The sequence below is a fragment of the Phalacrocorax aristotelis genome, chromosome 18, assembly GCF_949628215.1.
Source record: "Phalacrocorax aristotelis chromosome 18, bGulAri2.1, whole genome shotgun sequence".
Lineage (NCBI taxonomy): Eukaryota > Metazoa > Chordata > Aves > Suliformes > Phalacrocoracidae > Phalacrocorax > Phalacrocorax aristotelis.
Window position 1 is genome coordinate 3275993 of NC_134293.1, and position 16588 is coordinate 3292580.

Consider the following 16588-nt stretch of genomic DNA (forward strand, 5'->3'; position numbering starts at 1 on the left):
GAAGCAATACATCTTGAGTTACGATATGCTGGGGATTCAGATTAGATTAATGCTTTAAATGCAACAGCTTTTTGCAAATTTAAAATTTATGAATATTATTGCCATGCTTTAAATATATGCAAAACAGAATACATATGTTTTGACTTTGTGTAGTAAGTGATGTTTAAACAAGTTTGACGTCTGGATGCAAGAGTTATTTCTGTTTATTTTTTTCATTGTTTTGTGATATTTTTTTCTAATTTCAGAATTGATTTTCTTCAAAAGCTTAATTATTACAGCTCATAAGCTTGGCAACCTTTGAACAAGCCATTCTCATCCAAAAAATAGCTTGGGCTTTTATTAACCTTGACTGCATTGTAAGCACAAAATGATATATTTATTAGAAGAACCTTTCTTCTATACTTGTATGGGAGCGTGCAGTGACTGGTGTTGCAGCAGTGTGGAGCTCTGCATTATAACCAAATCACTGCAGTTAAAAACAACCAAACGTGTAGTGTCAGTTAGCAAAGGGCTGCGGGATAAAGGCAGGTCCTTGTCATGGCAGCACTTCCCATCCACTGGGCTCATTTTGGAGGAGCTAAACAGCATGGCAAGGCTTACCATGCCTGAGGGTCCTGACTGGGAGGGTAGATGCTGTTATCCAGTTACATGGTGACTGATGTGTGTAAAGAGCACACGTAATTCAATCTAGTTCGATTGGAGAAGTCTGAGAATAGCTTTGGAAGAGAACCAAATTCAGAAGATCAAAGTGACATGTGGTCTCTGTAGTGGGCGATAGGGTCGCATTTGACCTAATGTATTAGCTTGTTTGTGACCAGTAGCGCAGTACCTTGCGTAAAGGCTAATAGATACGCCAGACTTTTTGCACCCTGGGCCAATTAGATTCTTGAATGGTTGTCAGCTACATGGAGGGGAAAAAAGCCACCTTACTTCCTTCGCTGGAGGTCGCCTGGTTTCTGACGCCCTCAGAGCAAATGCTTTGTGATGAGTGGAAAAGATGAGTCGGAGCCCACACGAACTTCCTAACAAAGCAAAAAATTAAAAAAAAGTCAGGATGTTTTTGGCTGGGATGGAACCTGAGCTGTCAGCCTGTGCTTTTACACCTCTGTTGCTTTTCATTTGCAGATTCCTCTTTGTTGAGTGAACGGAAGCGAAGGGACCGAGAAGAGAGGTTGAATATTGTACTGTGGAGACAACCGCTTGTTACCTTGCAGTATTTTTTCCTGGAAACTCTAATAAACTTGAAGGAATGGACCATAAAGTAAAGATCATTTCTTTAACTTCTACTAAGCATTTTGGGGAAACCTATGCTTTGATTCAGTAGGTCATTCTGACATCTTGCTTTGCCTGATGATTCACAACTTTAAAATTCTTCTTTCAGAAAACATAAGTATTTTTGTACCTTAAAGGTGGCTCCTGGAACACACCACACTTCTAGCTGTGGGCTCAGCCTTCTGCCTTATATTCCATAAGTGCAAACACAGTAAGGTGTCAATGGAAGAAAATTGCAAACTTCCTTTCTGAAGAGCTGAACATTCCAATTTGAAGGAGCGAGACAGTGTTTTGGGATCCTTAAGGAAGAGATATTATACTTACGACTGCAGTGTTAAGTACAGATCTATTAATGTATATGTCAGTGTTGCTGAATGACCTTCAAACAGCTCAGCTAGGGCAGGGTTCAGGGTTACGTGGAACTTAGTGATGTTTATGATGCTGCAAAGAGGACTTTGCTTATAAGCTACATGGTCCCTTTCACAGCAGGAAATGATTTATTGAAGCTCTTTCCCTAAGTGTTATTTACACGCTGGATAAAATGGGCTTTCATTCCAGTTAGAAAACTTGGAAGTAGCAGTTTTAACATCCCCTACTAATGCTGAAATGCATAGCTATTTCTTAACCCACTAGGCTTGAGAGGGTTTAGAGAGCCAAAAGGCAAACATGGGCAACTGAAGAAGCCAAGAGTAGCAGCCATCCTGGGGCTTGTGTTGGTAACTGGAATCTCTTGTGTTTGGGATTAAGTTTACAATTGCTCTCCCAGTCAGAAGATAGGATCTAGTATCACCTTGGGTGATTCCAGCTGTTGCACTGCTCCTTTGCAGAGTGAGCTGAGGTTGGTGATAACGGGCTTTGGTCATTGACCCTTCTGGGCTAGGTTTGAGGTGCTGATGCCTCAGCTCCATTGAGAGAAGCTGCTGTTTTCCATTTGGATCTTCTGAAATTATGTGTATGAAAAGTACCGGGTTGATGTAGTTTAGTCTTAGTCCCCTTTTACACACCACCACCCCACTCCCCCAAAAAAAAAAATCTAATCCCAAAACCTACTGATTTTACTATGTGTGTTCTTTCAGCTGTCAAGAGGATTTGCTTCTTTGAGAACTGTTTTGTTGGGTTTTACGTTAGCCATTTCTGACAAACCTCCAAGCACTTATTTAAACCCAGCAGAAGTAATATTTGAGGTCTTATTTTAAGCTGACTACTACCTGGCTGCTTAGATGTCAAATTTTGTTACAGATAGCACTTGCATCCCCTGTTGTGCAGCACGTCTATGTTGTCTAGCACTAGCTTGACAATATATATACAGAAAATAACACTATTATAAGCTATTGAGACCTCAGATTGACTCCTAATGGTATCCTGTGTTCCACTTGAATAAATTGTGAGTTAAATGCTGACAATTACTTGAAAATCCAATTCTCATATTAATATAAGCAGCACAAATTACTTTAAAATTAAGAAAAGTGAGATTTCTTTCAGCTTGTTTGATATGAAACATTCCCGTTTTCCTGTACTACATGTCTCATTTCTATCTTTTTCTGTCTAAACAGATAAGTTATGTTCACAGTTTGCTGTTTCATGTCTGAGATTAAGTGATGCTAGCACTTGCTTTTTTATATCATTAGGTGACAGTATAATAGTGTTTCTGAGAAAATAGTAAATGTATTTGCTGATCTGTGTGTGGCAGCATATACATCAGGCAGAATGTGTATGTAAAACTGAACAGGCTCAGAAGGCAAATGGCACAGGAAAACACTTTTTCCCCCTTACTGTAGTAGCTTCCTAATGCTTTATAATTAGCTAAAATGTATTTATTAAACTTGGAGCTGTTATGAGATATTAATTTCAAATGATCGGGGAACCAAAGCAGTATAGAGATTTGTCCCCCTTACTGCCACTGTGGTTCCACCCACCGGCACAGAGTTTGAAATTAGCGCCTCTGTATTCCTCCCACAGCTCGCCCCTTGCCCAGGGCCAGCGCAGCGCCTGCCTTGCACTTTGCTTAACCACGGATGTTGTTCGTGGCCCTGTGTCTGAGGGACTCTTGGCTGCAGAGGCTGAATATTTGTTTTCTGATTGTTTGTTTTCAGACAGTTACTTTTGTTTTTATTTATTTAAAAAGAAATATGCATGGCTGAACTTTGATCTTACTTCTCGCTGACAGTGAAGTAGAGATTTTTCCATAAATAATAAAGGCTCCCCAGTTGTTTTCTTGGGAGGTTTATGCTTTTTATAATAGCAAACTCTTCAGCTGCCATTGTCCCTGCTGACTACTTCCACGCAGACCCAGTCTACAGGGATAACTAAGTTACTTTGAAATGCATGCTAAACTATATAAAACCCTAATTGCCGTTTGTCTTTTAAGATTGTGGCATCGGCGAAGTATCTTGGTGTCTTTTTTACTGACGCTTGCAGTGCTTACAGCTACGTATTACATTGAAGGAACACATCAACAGGTACGAGGTTTTCAAGTTACTTTCCTTAATGACTAATAAATTCCTGTCCTTGTGCTAAAGTAGATGTCCTGGGAATTGAATGGGGTCTTCATGAAATTGTAATGTATCTTCTGAACTCCTCCTTGCTAAGGATATTTGTATCTCATGTCCTGACTCCTCTTTTGTGTACGGATGAGTTGTGTTTTGGAGATGCAGAATGATCAGCTGTATCATTTGACCTGTTCTGTTGCATCTGTGGGTGTTCCACTTCTCAGCTGTTCCTGGAAAAGCACCTCTGATGCAGCAGCGCTCCTTCTCATCTGCTGTTAACATGTTAACAAGCTTTTAATAGTGGTGTGAGCTCTTGAGATATAATGTTAAGCTGAGTCGTGATAGAACTTTGTGATTCCTGAGAAATGTTTCTTCTGCTGCTGTAGAAGGGTCTCCTGACCCCTGTCGCATGCTGGGATAGGCATATATCTTTGCATAAAATGGTTTCATCGTTCAAATCTGTCTCTGCAATGCTTCTTACACCTCCATTGTTTTAAAATGGTTGTTTTCGTTTACTCCAAAGCACAAGAAAGTTTCTAAGACTGATGCTTTTGTGTCACTTGAAGTGTAAGCCATTGCTTAAGCATAAGATGATGGTGTTATCTACACCTTTCCTTTCCCCATTTCTCCTTGAGTTTCAGATTTTCCCTGAGGGCAGACGGCCCTTTTTAAACCCTGCAGATCATTTCCTTGTGCAACTGAATCATCTTACTGCTCTGACTCTGAAATCAGCAGGTTCCCAGTTTCAGAGAACTTGCTTACACCCATCCATACTGCTCTGATGTGTCAGTGGCTCCCTGAGGGACATGCAGGTCTGGAACAGGAGTCCTGGCTTCCCAGGATGGGTCTGGAAATGCAGTGAAATAAGTTGCTTCAGCTTACTGCATTCTCGCTCACTCAATCCCATGCTTCAGCCCTAAGCACTTACCCGCAGAGCAAGGTGGTAGATCGGTGGGACAAACACCTGCTTCATTAAAATCTGCCCCGGTTGGTGGCCTTGTGAGCATGAAGGCCAGAGCGTGATGCACGCACCATTTGCCACTAGATGGCTCTTGCAAACTGGTGTTGAGGCGCTGGCTGCTGGGCCTGTGCTGTGCCAAGGCTTGGCAGAGCAGCGCTGCTCAAGGTTTCCCTGAGCCCGCTGGGAGCAAAGCTGTGCCCCTGGGGCTGGCGAGGGGAGCGTGCCCTGCAGGGTCCAGCCAGTGCCTGGAGCTCTCCGTTCTGGGGGCGTCAGTCACGTGTGCCAGCAGGTATCTGTCCATCCCCCTTCCTCCAGAGCTCCTTCCTTACAGTCCGTGTCCTGCTAGCACCTCTGCCTATCTGCGTGCGTATCAACGTACACTTGAGTATGAGCCACTTTCTTCCTAAAGCATACTCAGAATAGTGAAGTGTGTTTGTGATTTTCCACTTGCTGTTTTCAGGACACTTTTTTTACACCCTGGCAGGTTGAAACCTCATTAAGACTGGTAAACTTCATCTGGGTGCTGTTGGCCCATGGATGGTGTAAAATGGCACCTCTTCTTGGGGCTGTGGTACAGACAAGTCGATGGCCTGGCTCATCCTCTTAGTATTGCTCTCGTGGCAGTGAGGGAGACGCCGCTTCCCGTTCCCCAGTGTACCCAGCTGGACTTTTTATGTCCAGAATTCGCCAAGACTTTCTCATATCCCCTCACTTATGCGTGCAACACACAACCAAGGTTTTAGTCTTCTCTTAAAAGTAACAAACCTGGTTACTCGCTGGTCTGAGGTGAAGCATTCATCGGGCTGAGAGTGCAGTTAGTTCTATTCCTTTATCTAATCTGTTCAGGCAATCCCCTGAGCTGCCCGCTCACTGCTTGGGCTCCAGTAGGTGCTGTCTGGGGCTTGCTGCTCACTGCTCACACCTAATATGCCTGTTCTGGATTTCAACACCCTTCTCTTGAGCCTGAATTTTTCATCTGTCTCCTTGGAAACTTGCTGGTTCTAAGGCGTGTGGGCTTTTCCCTTGAAAGCGCACTATTTTCTGTACGTGTCTGTGCTGTAACTGTAATAAATTACAAATAGAAATACCTGGGATTCTATTTCAGTTATTGTAATCCAGGTAACTATCTGTGTTAGTTTGTAGCTTTAACTTTTTTCCCTAGGAGGCATCACCATTCCTGTTTTTTTTTTTTTCTTTTGTGACTTTTCTTTTTCAGTATGTGCGGTATATGGAGAAAAAGTTCTTCTGGTGTGCCTACTGGGTAGGATTAGGCATTCTGTCCTCTGTTGGACTTGGAACAGGTCTCCACACCTTTCTGCTCTATTTGGTAAGGATATTTCCATACCATGTTCTTTCCGAATCAAGTAGTTTAATTGCTGCATGTTTTAAAATATATGAATAAAGAGTATTGCATAAATCCTAAATGTTAAGTACTTCTGAAGGAAAATAAACACTTAGTGTAATGCTTCTGGGCTTTAGTGAATGTTATTCATATTCTATACTGCATAACCTTGTTTTGTAGTTTGTATGCTACATGTTTGTTGAACTCTAGGTATTAGCCTGCTGTTAATCTTCGCTTTGAAACAATGAGTCAAAATCTGCAAGCTCTATCCTCCAATTTCCTGATTTAATGAAACGTTTGCTAGTGTGTGCAGCTCAAATGTTTCCATTTAAAATTTTTCAGCACACTCCTAAGTAACTTAAAGTGATAATTTTTCTAGCAGAAACAGCTGAAATAGGCAGCTATTTTAAAGTTCAGTCTGTATTAATTTTGCTTTGAAAATAATAGCAAGAAAAATGATTGTCCACAATGATAAAATAGTATCTGTTCTGAGAACCTGTATGATGTTGTTTATCTCAACTTAGCTAGGAAAGTTAGGAAAACATTTGGGTGTGTTTTGCTTTTGCCCATTGGTTTAGTTCCTTGTTTATGAAACCGCTGTCCTGGATTTAAGAAAAAGATTCATGACCGCAAAATAATTAAAACCAGTTTGTGCAACAAATGTCATCTTGTATTCAGAACAATTACAGATGTTTACTTTCAGAACTGCTTTAATGGTTAATAATACCACAAAAAACACTACAAGAAACTCGTGCTTTTCCACGCAGCAGAGCAATGCCCGTTAGATCAAATGGCATCTGCATGGGCTGCATTTGCAGGAGTCTTAGGCTTAATCTTACTGTAGCTTCTCTCCCAAATACAGTGGAGGCAGAAAGTACAGGAGAAAGGAAACTATTGCTAAAGAGGAACGAGTTTATGCATGCATAGTGCTCTGGACAAAAATATTGCTGTCAGTTTAAATGATTGGAAATGGAAATTCATTAGAGCTGATGGACACACTGTCTAAACGCTTCTGTGTAACACTGGATGCTGCTTAGACAGCCGTGAATTGACAATGTACAGATCTGACTTGCAGAGCCGATGCTATTAATAGCGTAGGGATAGTAAGGCACATAGGCTGGACAGAGGAGAATCAACCAAAATCATCTGTCCCGAACCGAGGTGCTCTGCCTCGCTGGAGAGGCAAGCCAGCATCAAGAGATGCGAGGTGGAGTCAAGCTCCAAGACTCGGCTCGCTTTGGGTTCTCTGCCAGCCTACGTCGGGAATGAAAACGCAGCAGGGTGGGATCGCCAGCTATTCAGCAGGACAGAGGGAGGAAGGGAAAAGAAAGTGATTCCAGGTTTGCTGCGGAAATCAGTTGGTTGTGATTTAAATCAGCAAGTAGGAAGCAGCTTAAATGATAGACTTGAATCTTGTTCTGCTTTTTATATATTTTCTTGGGTGATCAACCAGTGAGAGTCAACTTAAGATTTCCTCTAATCAGAGATTTCATGTATTTAGGCATTCTCTTTGAAGCAGTTTGGAGACCTTACCGTACAGTTCCTATTCTTAATCTTTACGCATGTTGTGTCAGAAACCTGGTAAATAAGAAATGTTGTGCACCACTTCTAAACTGTATTTGAAGTGAGCGGTGTTTCTTTGCTGTGCGTTGATCTGACAGAGGGTAGCAAGAGTGCTGTCATTTTATACCCTAGGCACTCCAAGAGGATTTTGTCACATAAAGAAGTCTTCATAAGACAGCAGTGTTTTTTTCTAAAAGAAAGTGGAATGAATTGACTTTTATTTTATGCTGTATTTAAAAATTCAGATGTTGAATAGTTCTAAATTACTTAAATATGAAGCAAATTAAATTTCATAACATATTTAAGCTTTCCTGTGGGGTACGCAAAGTTCTTGGATATATGTAGGGTGTGACCTGAGCTGACATTTAAGCGATGTACGTGGAAAATAGACCTTCTCTGTTGGCTTATCAATGCGATTTATGGTGGGTGTATTGGAGATGAACAGCCTTCCAAAGATTACAGGGAGTGCATCGCCTAGGCAAAGAAATTGAGTTTAATGTTGTTAATGAGGTGTTTGTCGCAGACAGTGACGGTGTTTATTTGGAACGTAAGAGGCAAGGTTTTAGAGAACTTTGTCAGGAGGGGAAAACCAGACGAAATAGATTGCACTGAATGATTAGAACGTGGTTGTAGAACAAAATGTAATAAAACTATACCACCAAAATCTAATATATAACGATGCAGGAGAAATACTTTAAATGTGTGAGACAGATAAGCATGTTTCTGTTGCACTGAGGGAATTCCGTAAAGGCATTGAGTGTGGGAAGAAAGAGGAGGAAAGATGCATTTTCCTTTTTTCTCCTGTGCATGATTTAGTGATAAGCACGGACTTTAAATTTAGGACAACTGCACTTTCTCAGCGCCGAAGGCTTGTCTGAACCCCGAATGGTTTGTAATTTGGTGGCGAGTGTGGCTTTGTAGCCACTAGATGGCAGTGGGGGTGTAAAAACACCAGTTTATTGCCTTAACAGTGTGTTGCCATTTTAAGTATCTGAACTGTTAATATTCTTGTCGATACAGCTGTTAACAGCAGTATGTACATGCAATATGCTATTGATGTAGTAATATACTCCTTTACCTCCTTGGTTTGAGCCTGCACCTTGTGTGAAAGGGAACACCGAGTACTAACTTAAGGCTGTTGGTACGACTTTTAAGGGTACATTATTTCAGAACAGTATTCTGGACTTAACCCATCTGGAAACAATGCAATCAGGAGCTCTAGCTTTCAAAAGGAGGAGTTTTAAACTAATGTGCTTTGTTAGTTGTGCAGCGGTTGCCTCTAAAAAGTAGAAATACAATAGCTTAAGTGGGAAACTTGCTATATTAACTTTTACATTACTGTGTGTCTTCTTTTCATGTTCCATATACTTTAATTACATTTCTTTACTATGGTAAAACTTATTCTTCTCTTGATTCAAAGAAATTAAAACTTACAAACCGGCAAATCCTCTTCTGCTTTAGTGCCTGGATTTGCTGGCAATAGAAAATAGACTCAGTAAGTGTTTTAAAATTGCTTTTAATTAATTGCTCGTTTGAAATCTGTAAGTACAGTGAGATTGTTGGGAATGCAATTACATGCTTAGAGAACAATGCTCTTGGGCCCACCCATGTGCTGCTGAGCTCTTGTTGATGCTTGCAGTATTGTCTCTGCCATTAAGGGCCGAGGGGTAGGAATTGATGGCATGTAGGCACCTGTTCAGTGCGCCTGAACTTCCTCAGCTGTGACACAGGTGCATCTTTTTTAAATATAGCCCTCCATTTACTGCATACAACTATTTTCATAGCAAACTGTTCATAAGTGCAGCCTGTTAGCTGGGAAAATCATAGAAATAATTATGCAATGGATGCAGTATCTGAATGACTCTGGATGTTTGCTTTCCCTGGCTTGGTTAGCTGTTTTTCCAGTGTTGAAAACTGTCGTTTGTCTGGATTCTTGAGAGCATCTCTCACCAGAGCTGCTTTTTGGAGCAGCGTGAATTCAAGTGCCCGGAGAGCTCCTGGGGTTAGCCAAGAGGAGACTACTTGGAAAGAGTTTGCTTAAAGTCGCTTGTACAATCTAAAGCAGTCTCAGTTTGGGGGGAAGTTACTGCCCCTGATAAATATCAGTTCACATGTGATTTGGATTTTGTTGGTCACCAGCACATTCTTACTCCAAACATCTCGGTCTAGGAGGGAGAGGTCGATTTTGTTAGTTAGATAATAGGCTTTTTATTCCTCTTTCTGTGCTTCAAGAACTTTCTATATATTATAAGGGGTCTGAACATTGTCTGTTGCATTGGTTCCTAGTTTAATGCCGCTGCCTTAGTTGTAACCAGCAGTAAATGTAAAATTTGACATGGCTTTTTGGGAAACGATTCTGCTGCAGATTGGCACTGAGCTAAGGGCTGGCACAATGGCACAGAGCAGATCTTCAGCGCAGAAATAGGGAATCAGGCCACTCTTCCAAGAATCTTTTTTATTCTGACACTTTCAAAACAAGTCTGTTGGCTTGTTTTCCCAAAGTCCATTAAAGGTTTTTCATAATTTTTAAAAACAACACTAGAAATAGTAATCATGATGTGGTTCTGTAGGAAATAAAACTATTATGATTAACTACTCTAAATACTGGTTTTAGCAGCACCCAGCTGTTTTTTTTTTTCTTAGTCCTAAGATGTTTTCTATTGGTGGTACATTAAAATATAAGTGGCATGAGTCACCTGGTTAGCAAAAGAAGGTGACTGAGGGTAACTCGTCAGGTACTTCTTGCATTGGTATGTCTTGGAGAGGTGTGTTTGCAGCCACAAAATGAAATGAATGAGGTGCCGGCGGGCTCGGGCGGAGCGGGGGACACTAGGTGGAGCGCTTGGTTGGGACCGCGCTGCCATTGCCATCTTCACGCAACGCTCTGCCTCGTGATTTGGTTTCAGTTCAGCTCTGGCGAATGGATCGCAAAAGATGCGGCCGAGGCAAACAGAATCAGCTTAGAATTAATGCCTATCAAAAAGCCTCGCGCGAGAAGCGGATGTTAAATGTCCCTTCTGTGTACGGTCTGTTACAGCCTGTGATGGCGGGGGATGAATGGAAGCGAATTCCTCACAGGTCAAAAGTGCAGAGCGAACTTTGGCTGTTTGTGTGTGTTTGTGTTTTTGTTTCTTAAATATGGATCTCTGCTTGCTTGCCGCTAGAGCCAAGTAGAGCAACTGCTGAAAAGGTTTTCACTGGTGGCCGGTTGCGGACCGGCGCAAACAGGAAACGCGAGGTACAATAGGAATGTTTGGTGTGCGGAGGTCGCGCAGGAGTTCGAATTTTTTCAGAACTGTAATATGTAGCTTTGTCACTTAATTCTTACTGGGGTGCTCTGGAGTGGAAGAGAGCACGGCAAGAATTTCAGGCCATGAAAAAGAACAGAAAACTGCCTTTGAAGAGAAATGAGTTGAAAAGACAGTGTTCTTATTGACAGTGCTGGCTTTAGAGAGCCAGTTTGAGTTTATCTGGGCTTGAGGGTTCAATGTCTTGCTTTTGTTCTGAATTGGTTCCAGCGTTTGGCTTTGGTGAGGGGTCACATTCTGGCCTCCCGAAAGTGTGGTACTTTGCAGCTGAAATGAGTCGTGTTTTGGCCCTATCTGAACTGGTTTATGTTAGAACCTGAAGGTTTAAAATCCAGACACCTTGTGCAATAATGAGCCCATTAGCTTTAAAAAAAAAGTTGGTGGTTTAAATAATTAAAAAAGAAAAAAAAAAACCAAACAAACCCTACCCAAAACAATACATAAAACAACCCATAAATAAAAAAAATCTTTCCCTGCCGGGACTACTGAAAACTTTTTAAAATCAAACTTAATTCCTTTTAGTTATCTGGTTCCAGGAACTGAGCTGCTTGTAAGGACACTCATGATAAGACTTAAGTGCTTCTAAAAAGAAAAGCTCACAAAAGAGGTCTTATTCCACTTGTGTGAAGTAGACAGAATAACTGGAAATCCACAGAATTCATTTTTTTCCCTCCATTTATTTACTTGTGACTTTAGTACAGGAGTATTCTCATAGTAATTGTCAGCTTCAGGAGAAGTCGTGCTCTTTCCATGAGGATTGTTGAGAACTAGTATGAGTAACCCAGAAAACTATGGGTTCTCTGTGTAAAGGAAAAAGTGAGAAACAAAAGCTGAGCTGCCTCAGGCAGGTGGGAGGGTGCAGCAGTGCTCCCCTTCCAAGTGCTGAATTATTTTTGTTAAGTGAGGTGTTCATTTTCAGTCCATACTGTTCCTCAATTCACATGTCAACTTGCAAGCCTTAAACGAATGAAATAAAAAATGGTTCTAATATCTGGGCTCAGATTACTGCTATTGACCTGATTAGGTGGTTGAAAGAAAAATATGGTTGGTACAGAAGACTGAAATTAATTTTAAAGTAAGTTGAAATGGATCCTGTTTGTGTGAGGGTTGTTTGCGTCTCTTGCTCTCTCGTTTGTTTCCTTCATGCCTTTAAACTTACTTCCTCCAGCTGTCCTAAGCTTTTTACAATGAACTGAAACATCCTGGAATACTTGAATCAACATATAATTTAAAAAAAAAAAATCACTTTTGCTAACCACCTCTTGATGGGAGCCCCTGCTTACAGCTCACATGGGCTCTGTTTGCTTGAAACTGCAGCACTGATATTAATAATGCACTGGGTAGAGCGTGTAGTGTAGAGTTCAGTAATGAACTGGAAGAGTCCGATGAATTAAACTGGACACTGCTGCCAGATTAGTTGTAACCTGGGTGTTTCTTCAATGCATTTTAAAAAAAATCTGAGCTTAAAAATGGTGTTTTCAAGGAGAAATATGTCCCTTTGGAGTCTTGGTCTACTGTCCGCTGTTGTACGTGTTGGATACCAACAAATACGCACAGAGAATAAAACCAGCGCCTCTGGTTTACATTACGCTGTGGAAGAGCAACCCCTTCGACTGCTGCAGCTCAGTCTGAGGGACTGTGGTCTAAGCCCCAAGCCCCCAGTCTGGTGCGTTAATGTGAGTTGAAACTGGTGGTGGTTTAAGTTCTGCTGGGCGCGAGCCTGCCAGCTACGGCGCAGACACCGCTGGTCCCGCTGTCCCGCTCCGAGGGTGGTAACCTCCACGTAGGGGCTGGTGGAACAGCTGGAAGCAATAACCTCCCGTATTGCCCCACCGTGGATTGCTGGACCTCATGAGTCAGAGCCCAAAATGGTGTGACTGTGAGTTCCATATATGGCCTCCAGTGCTGCTGAAAGTGGTGTACGTCAGAGTCTGGACAGTTTATCTAAAGCTGGAACTGTGGCAGTAAACAGCTAATGTGAAGTGCCTCCATCTGTGCAGGATTAGCTACCTTACCTCGACTTTTCAGAAGTCCACAAAATATTGATATCATTTTAATACTTAAGCTATATTGAACGTCTTGGCCAGCTGTAGCGATTTGAACTTGCACCAAGCTGAGGAGTTAGTACGATGATCGATACACTGTTTTCTTCTTTTTGAAGGTTGATGGACTTTACCTTTTAGATGCTGACGCCTTGTTTTCATTATCTGCTCTCGACTTCCTCATTGCTGGTTCTGAGTCTCATAACTGCTGGGAGGTCACGTTATGCTTTCTCCTCATTTGCTCCTGGAGACTCTGCTCTTTTTTTTTTTTTTTTTTTTTTTAATTTATGCACAGCCTGAACTTTATACTTTTCATGTTACCGCTTCCTTGAACAGGCTGGAAATAATGATAGCAGTGCAAGGCGGTCTCTAATTGGAGATGTTAAAGCCAATCATCACTCCTAGTGTCAATTTGAATAGATGCTGTGATTTATTCATCAGAAATAATAAGTGGGTGGCTAGGGAAGGGCAAGGAGAGAATGCTGACAGATTATTTTCGTATTCTGTCAGCACCAGAGTATAAACTTAGATTCTTCCCATTGTGCCTTTCCCTGACATGTGTCTGTTTGCTCCTATAGCAAGTAGCGTGGGCACAGCCTTACAAAACGTCTGCTTTTTCATGTTACTCCTCAAAGTAGCAACGTGGCCCTGTTACGCATGCGGTGGTACCACATGCCTGCTCCCTCGGTGGTTCTTGTTCAGTCATATTCAGAGCTTGTGGCTCATCATTTGGAATTTCCATCAGCTCTGCACTGTGGGGCAAGGCTTGACTGAAGTGGGAATAGAAACTTGCTAACAGACACATGATTGTAAAATTAATACGTTGCATGAAATGCCGTGATGGTCTGCTAAAACTGGCCCTGACTGCCTGGTGGATGCTTGTGTCACTCGCGGATGCTCTAGGTACGGGATCCTTCTTCATTCTGAGCCCCGTTTTACAGCCAGCCCTGCATACCAGACATTATATAAAATCACGAGACGTTTTAATCTTGTAACGCAGACAGACAGACTAGATTGAGATATTTCAAGCTTTTCCCTCTTAATCACAGAGCCGTTTTCTTTGTGGGTAGTTGTCCACTACTCGCAAAGATAAAAAAGATGCTGTAACTTGGTGTTACTCTCTTGTGAGGTGTAATGACTTCATAGATAAGTATGAGATGAGTCGCAGCCTGGAGCAACGCTTGCAGGATGTTTCCCATGAGAAGCAAGCTTTTGTTTTTCCAATTTATCTTAATCAAATATAGCATGACATGTTTCCCCCCTGTGGAAGGGCTGAGTCTTGAACCCAGTATGAAAAGCAGCGTATCCATGGAGGAAAACAGATTTTTAGTGCATTAAGTTCAGCAATGAGTTCACTGTAATATTTTTCTTGCTGGCAGACATATCACTTTTCTTTGTGAAATGTTTCTAAATTAGAGACAGTCTAAAATTATATCCTCCCCAAATACGAAAGGTTAAAATTAGATGTAGTTGTTCTTGTGCCCATGTCGCTTCAGCAGGGTGGGTGTCCTGTGAAGGGGCATGTGAGAAACCAACATTTCGTATGGAGCTTGTTTGCAGCTTTAATTGTGTTCACAGTCTAGGTGCACAGAATGATTAATAATGTGAAAATATGATTCACTTTTAATTGGATATTCAGTCTTTTTTCCTTACGCTAAAGACTTTTCTGTTTTAAGTATTATACATATCAGCGTGCCTTTAAGGATTTCAACATCTTGAATTTTTTTTTCATGTGCCTGCTGTCTCTTTCCACTTGCTCTGATGAATTTCCAAGCATAACTCATAGATAAAAAGATATACTTTCTAGAAATTTCATAACACAACATTTAAAGTAACTTATTTCTAAGGATTAGCAGTGTCTGTTCTAACTTGGGTGCCTTCAATCACTGAACTAAAGCTTCTCTGAAGGCCTGGGAGTTCAGGAGTTTGAGGTTACCTTCTAAGAGACATGAGGGTTGTAAAGCTAGGCATTTCCAAACTCCCCTAAATTACTATTGCTAAAAAATAGATCTATGTTGAGTTGATCTTGATGACCAGATCTTGTCTTGTTGGATTTGTAAATTGTACAGATATTTCTAACAAACCACATTCCAGCCTAACCACAGGCTCCTTCTGGTCGTCAGTAGTGGCAAGCAAATGTTTCTCACCCGAGTCAGCAGAATGTTTCTCAATTTCTTCTGTTAGTGCCTCCTGCAAATAAAAAAAAAAATATCATTGGAAGAGGGTGAGGGAAAGACAGTTGGTGTTCAGGATCTTACATGCCTTGAATTTCAGCGACTCTTCCTGGTTTGGCAAGCAGCGTGTCTACTGAGTCGCCTGGTTTTAGTATTTGTTGTCTGGTATGGCAGTTTTGCAAACGCTGTTTGTAAAGGTAGAGCCGCAGTTAGAGTCGAACAGGGAATGTCTTAGAGGTTTTCCTGAAGTGTTGAAATAAACCGAGCTACTGCAGAGAAGCAAAACACTCAGGGTATTTACTGCGGCCCCCTGTGGAGAAGGAGGAGGAGAGGGTGGAGGAGGTATTATTTGTGAAGAGGATTAAAAAATTATATGAGAATCAATCCTTCTGGCACAGGGAGGAGTATAAAGAAAACATCTGAGTGTTTGTTGACTGGGATTTTCCAAAGGTGGCACATAAAGCTCATTTGAAGTTGGTTCCCTGTTCCGTTCAGAGTTAAACCATTGCTATTGCTAAATATAAAGCAAAATGGCACCTCTCTTATGAAACATGCAGCGACCCTCCCAGCCTTCCTCCCTCCCACCCCCGTTGCAACCATGGTCCTGTTTAGCCAACCATTGTTTTGAGGTGCTTGGTAACCATGGCTTTGTGAAAGTATAATGCTCTATGTAAGCTTCCAGGGCTGAGCTAGAACAAAAGCAGATGTCAGAGATGTTGCATGCAGCCTGCCAAGCTGTGAGACGTTGTCCGTTTGACTAGCAGGGCAGCTGGGCTCCGCTGCCGGAGGAGGACACAGGATTGTTCTGCTTTCCTTTGGCTCACTCCAAGTTCCAGTACTCCACACTTCATCACTCTAAATGAACCGTTTATGCTTTATTTCTTATTCCAGTTAAAATGTGGCTTCTGTGGGTTCCATAACTCCAACTTTTTTCCATTGTAGAATTGTTTACATTACAGTGGAAGAATTATGTTCAACTGGCGCAGTCTTCAGGTGGCTCATTGGCCGTTTACAGCTGCTTTGTGAAATGCCTTTTTTTCCATTGGCTACTTGTAAAATTTTTCCTTTTGCAGACATTTGTTGAGACTGGGAGAGCTCTGTTAACAGGAGGCAATGTTTTGAGACCGTTAAGCCATTTCAAGGATGGCAACTCTGAGAGAAGCTGCTCATGGCTAGAAGCTCGTGCAGCAGCCTCCTGTTAGGCGTTTTGTCATTGCGTGTACGGCGGTGTTCACGCACCGTGTGTGCAGTTTGAGAAGAAATGCTGGTAATGCTGTCACTGAAGCCTTGCAAGGGGTTGGGGGCCTCACTGTAGTAGTGATTAAATTTGTCTTACTATTATAAAACTGAAACTAAGTCTCCCACCACAGCTGGCTGTAGTTATACTGTATTGTGGCATGTCTTCCAAATTTTGTGGAACTGAAAATCATACTTCTT

At 41.7% G+C, this 16588-nt stretch overlaps 1 protein-coding gene across 6 annotated transcripts in view; it reads left to right on the forward strand.

Moving 5' to 3' along the window:
• The window catches only part of VMP1 (vacuole membrane protein 1), a 68938-nt gene that overhangs the window by 10155 nt on the left and 42195 nt on the right, over positions 1-16588 (forward strand). For all 6 annotated transcript variants that reach the window (XM_075113387.1, XM_075113393.1, XM_075113391.1 and 3 more), the window contains 3 exons: positions 1126-1261; positions 3641-3731; positions 5939-6049. In XM_075113387.1, the coding sequence (XP_074969488.1) occupies positions 1126-1261; positions 3641-3731; positions 5939-6049 (338 nt within the window). The remainder of the gene's footprint in view (positions 1-1125; positions 1262-3640; positions 3732-5938; positions 6050-16588) is intronic.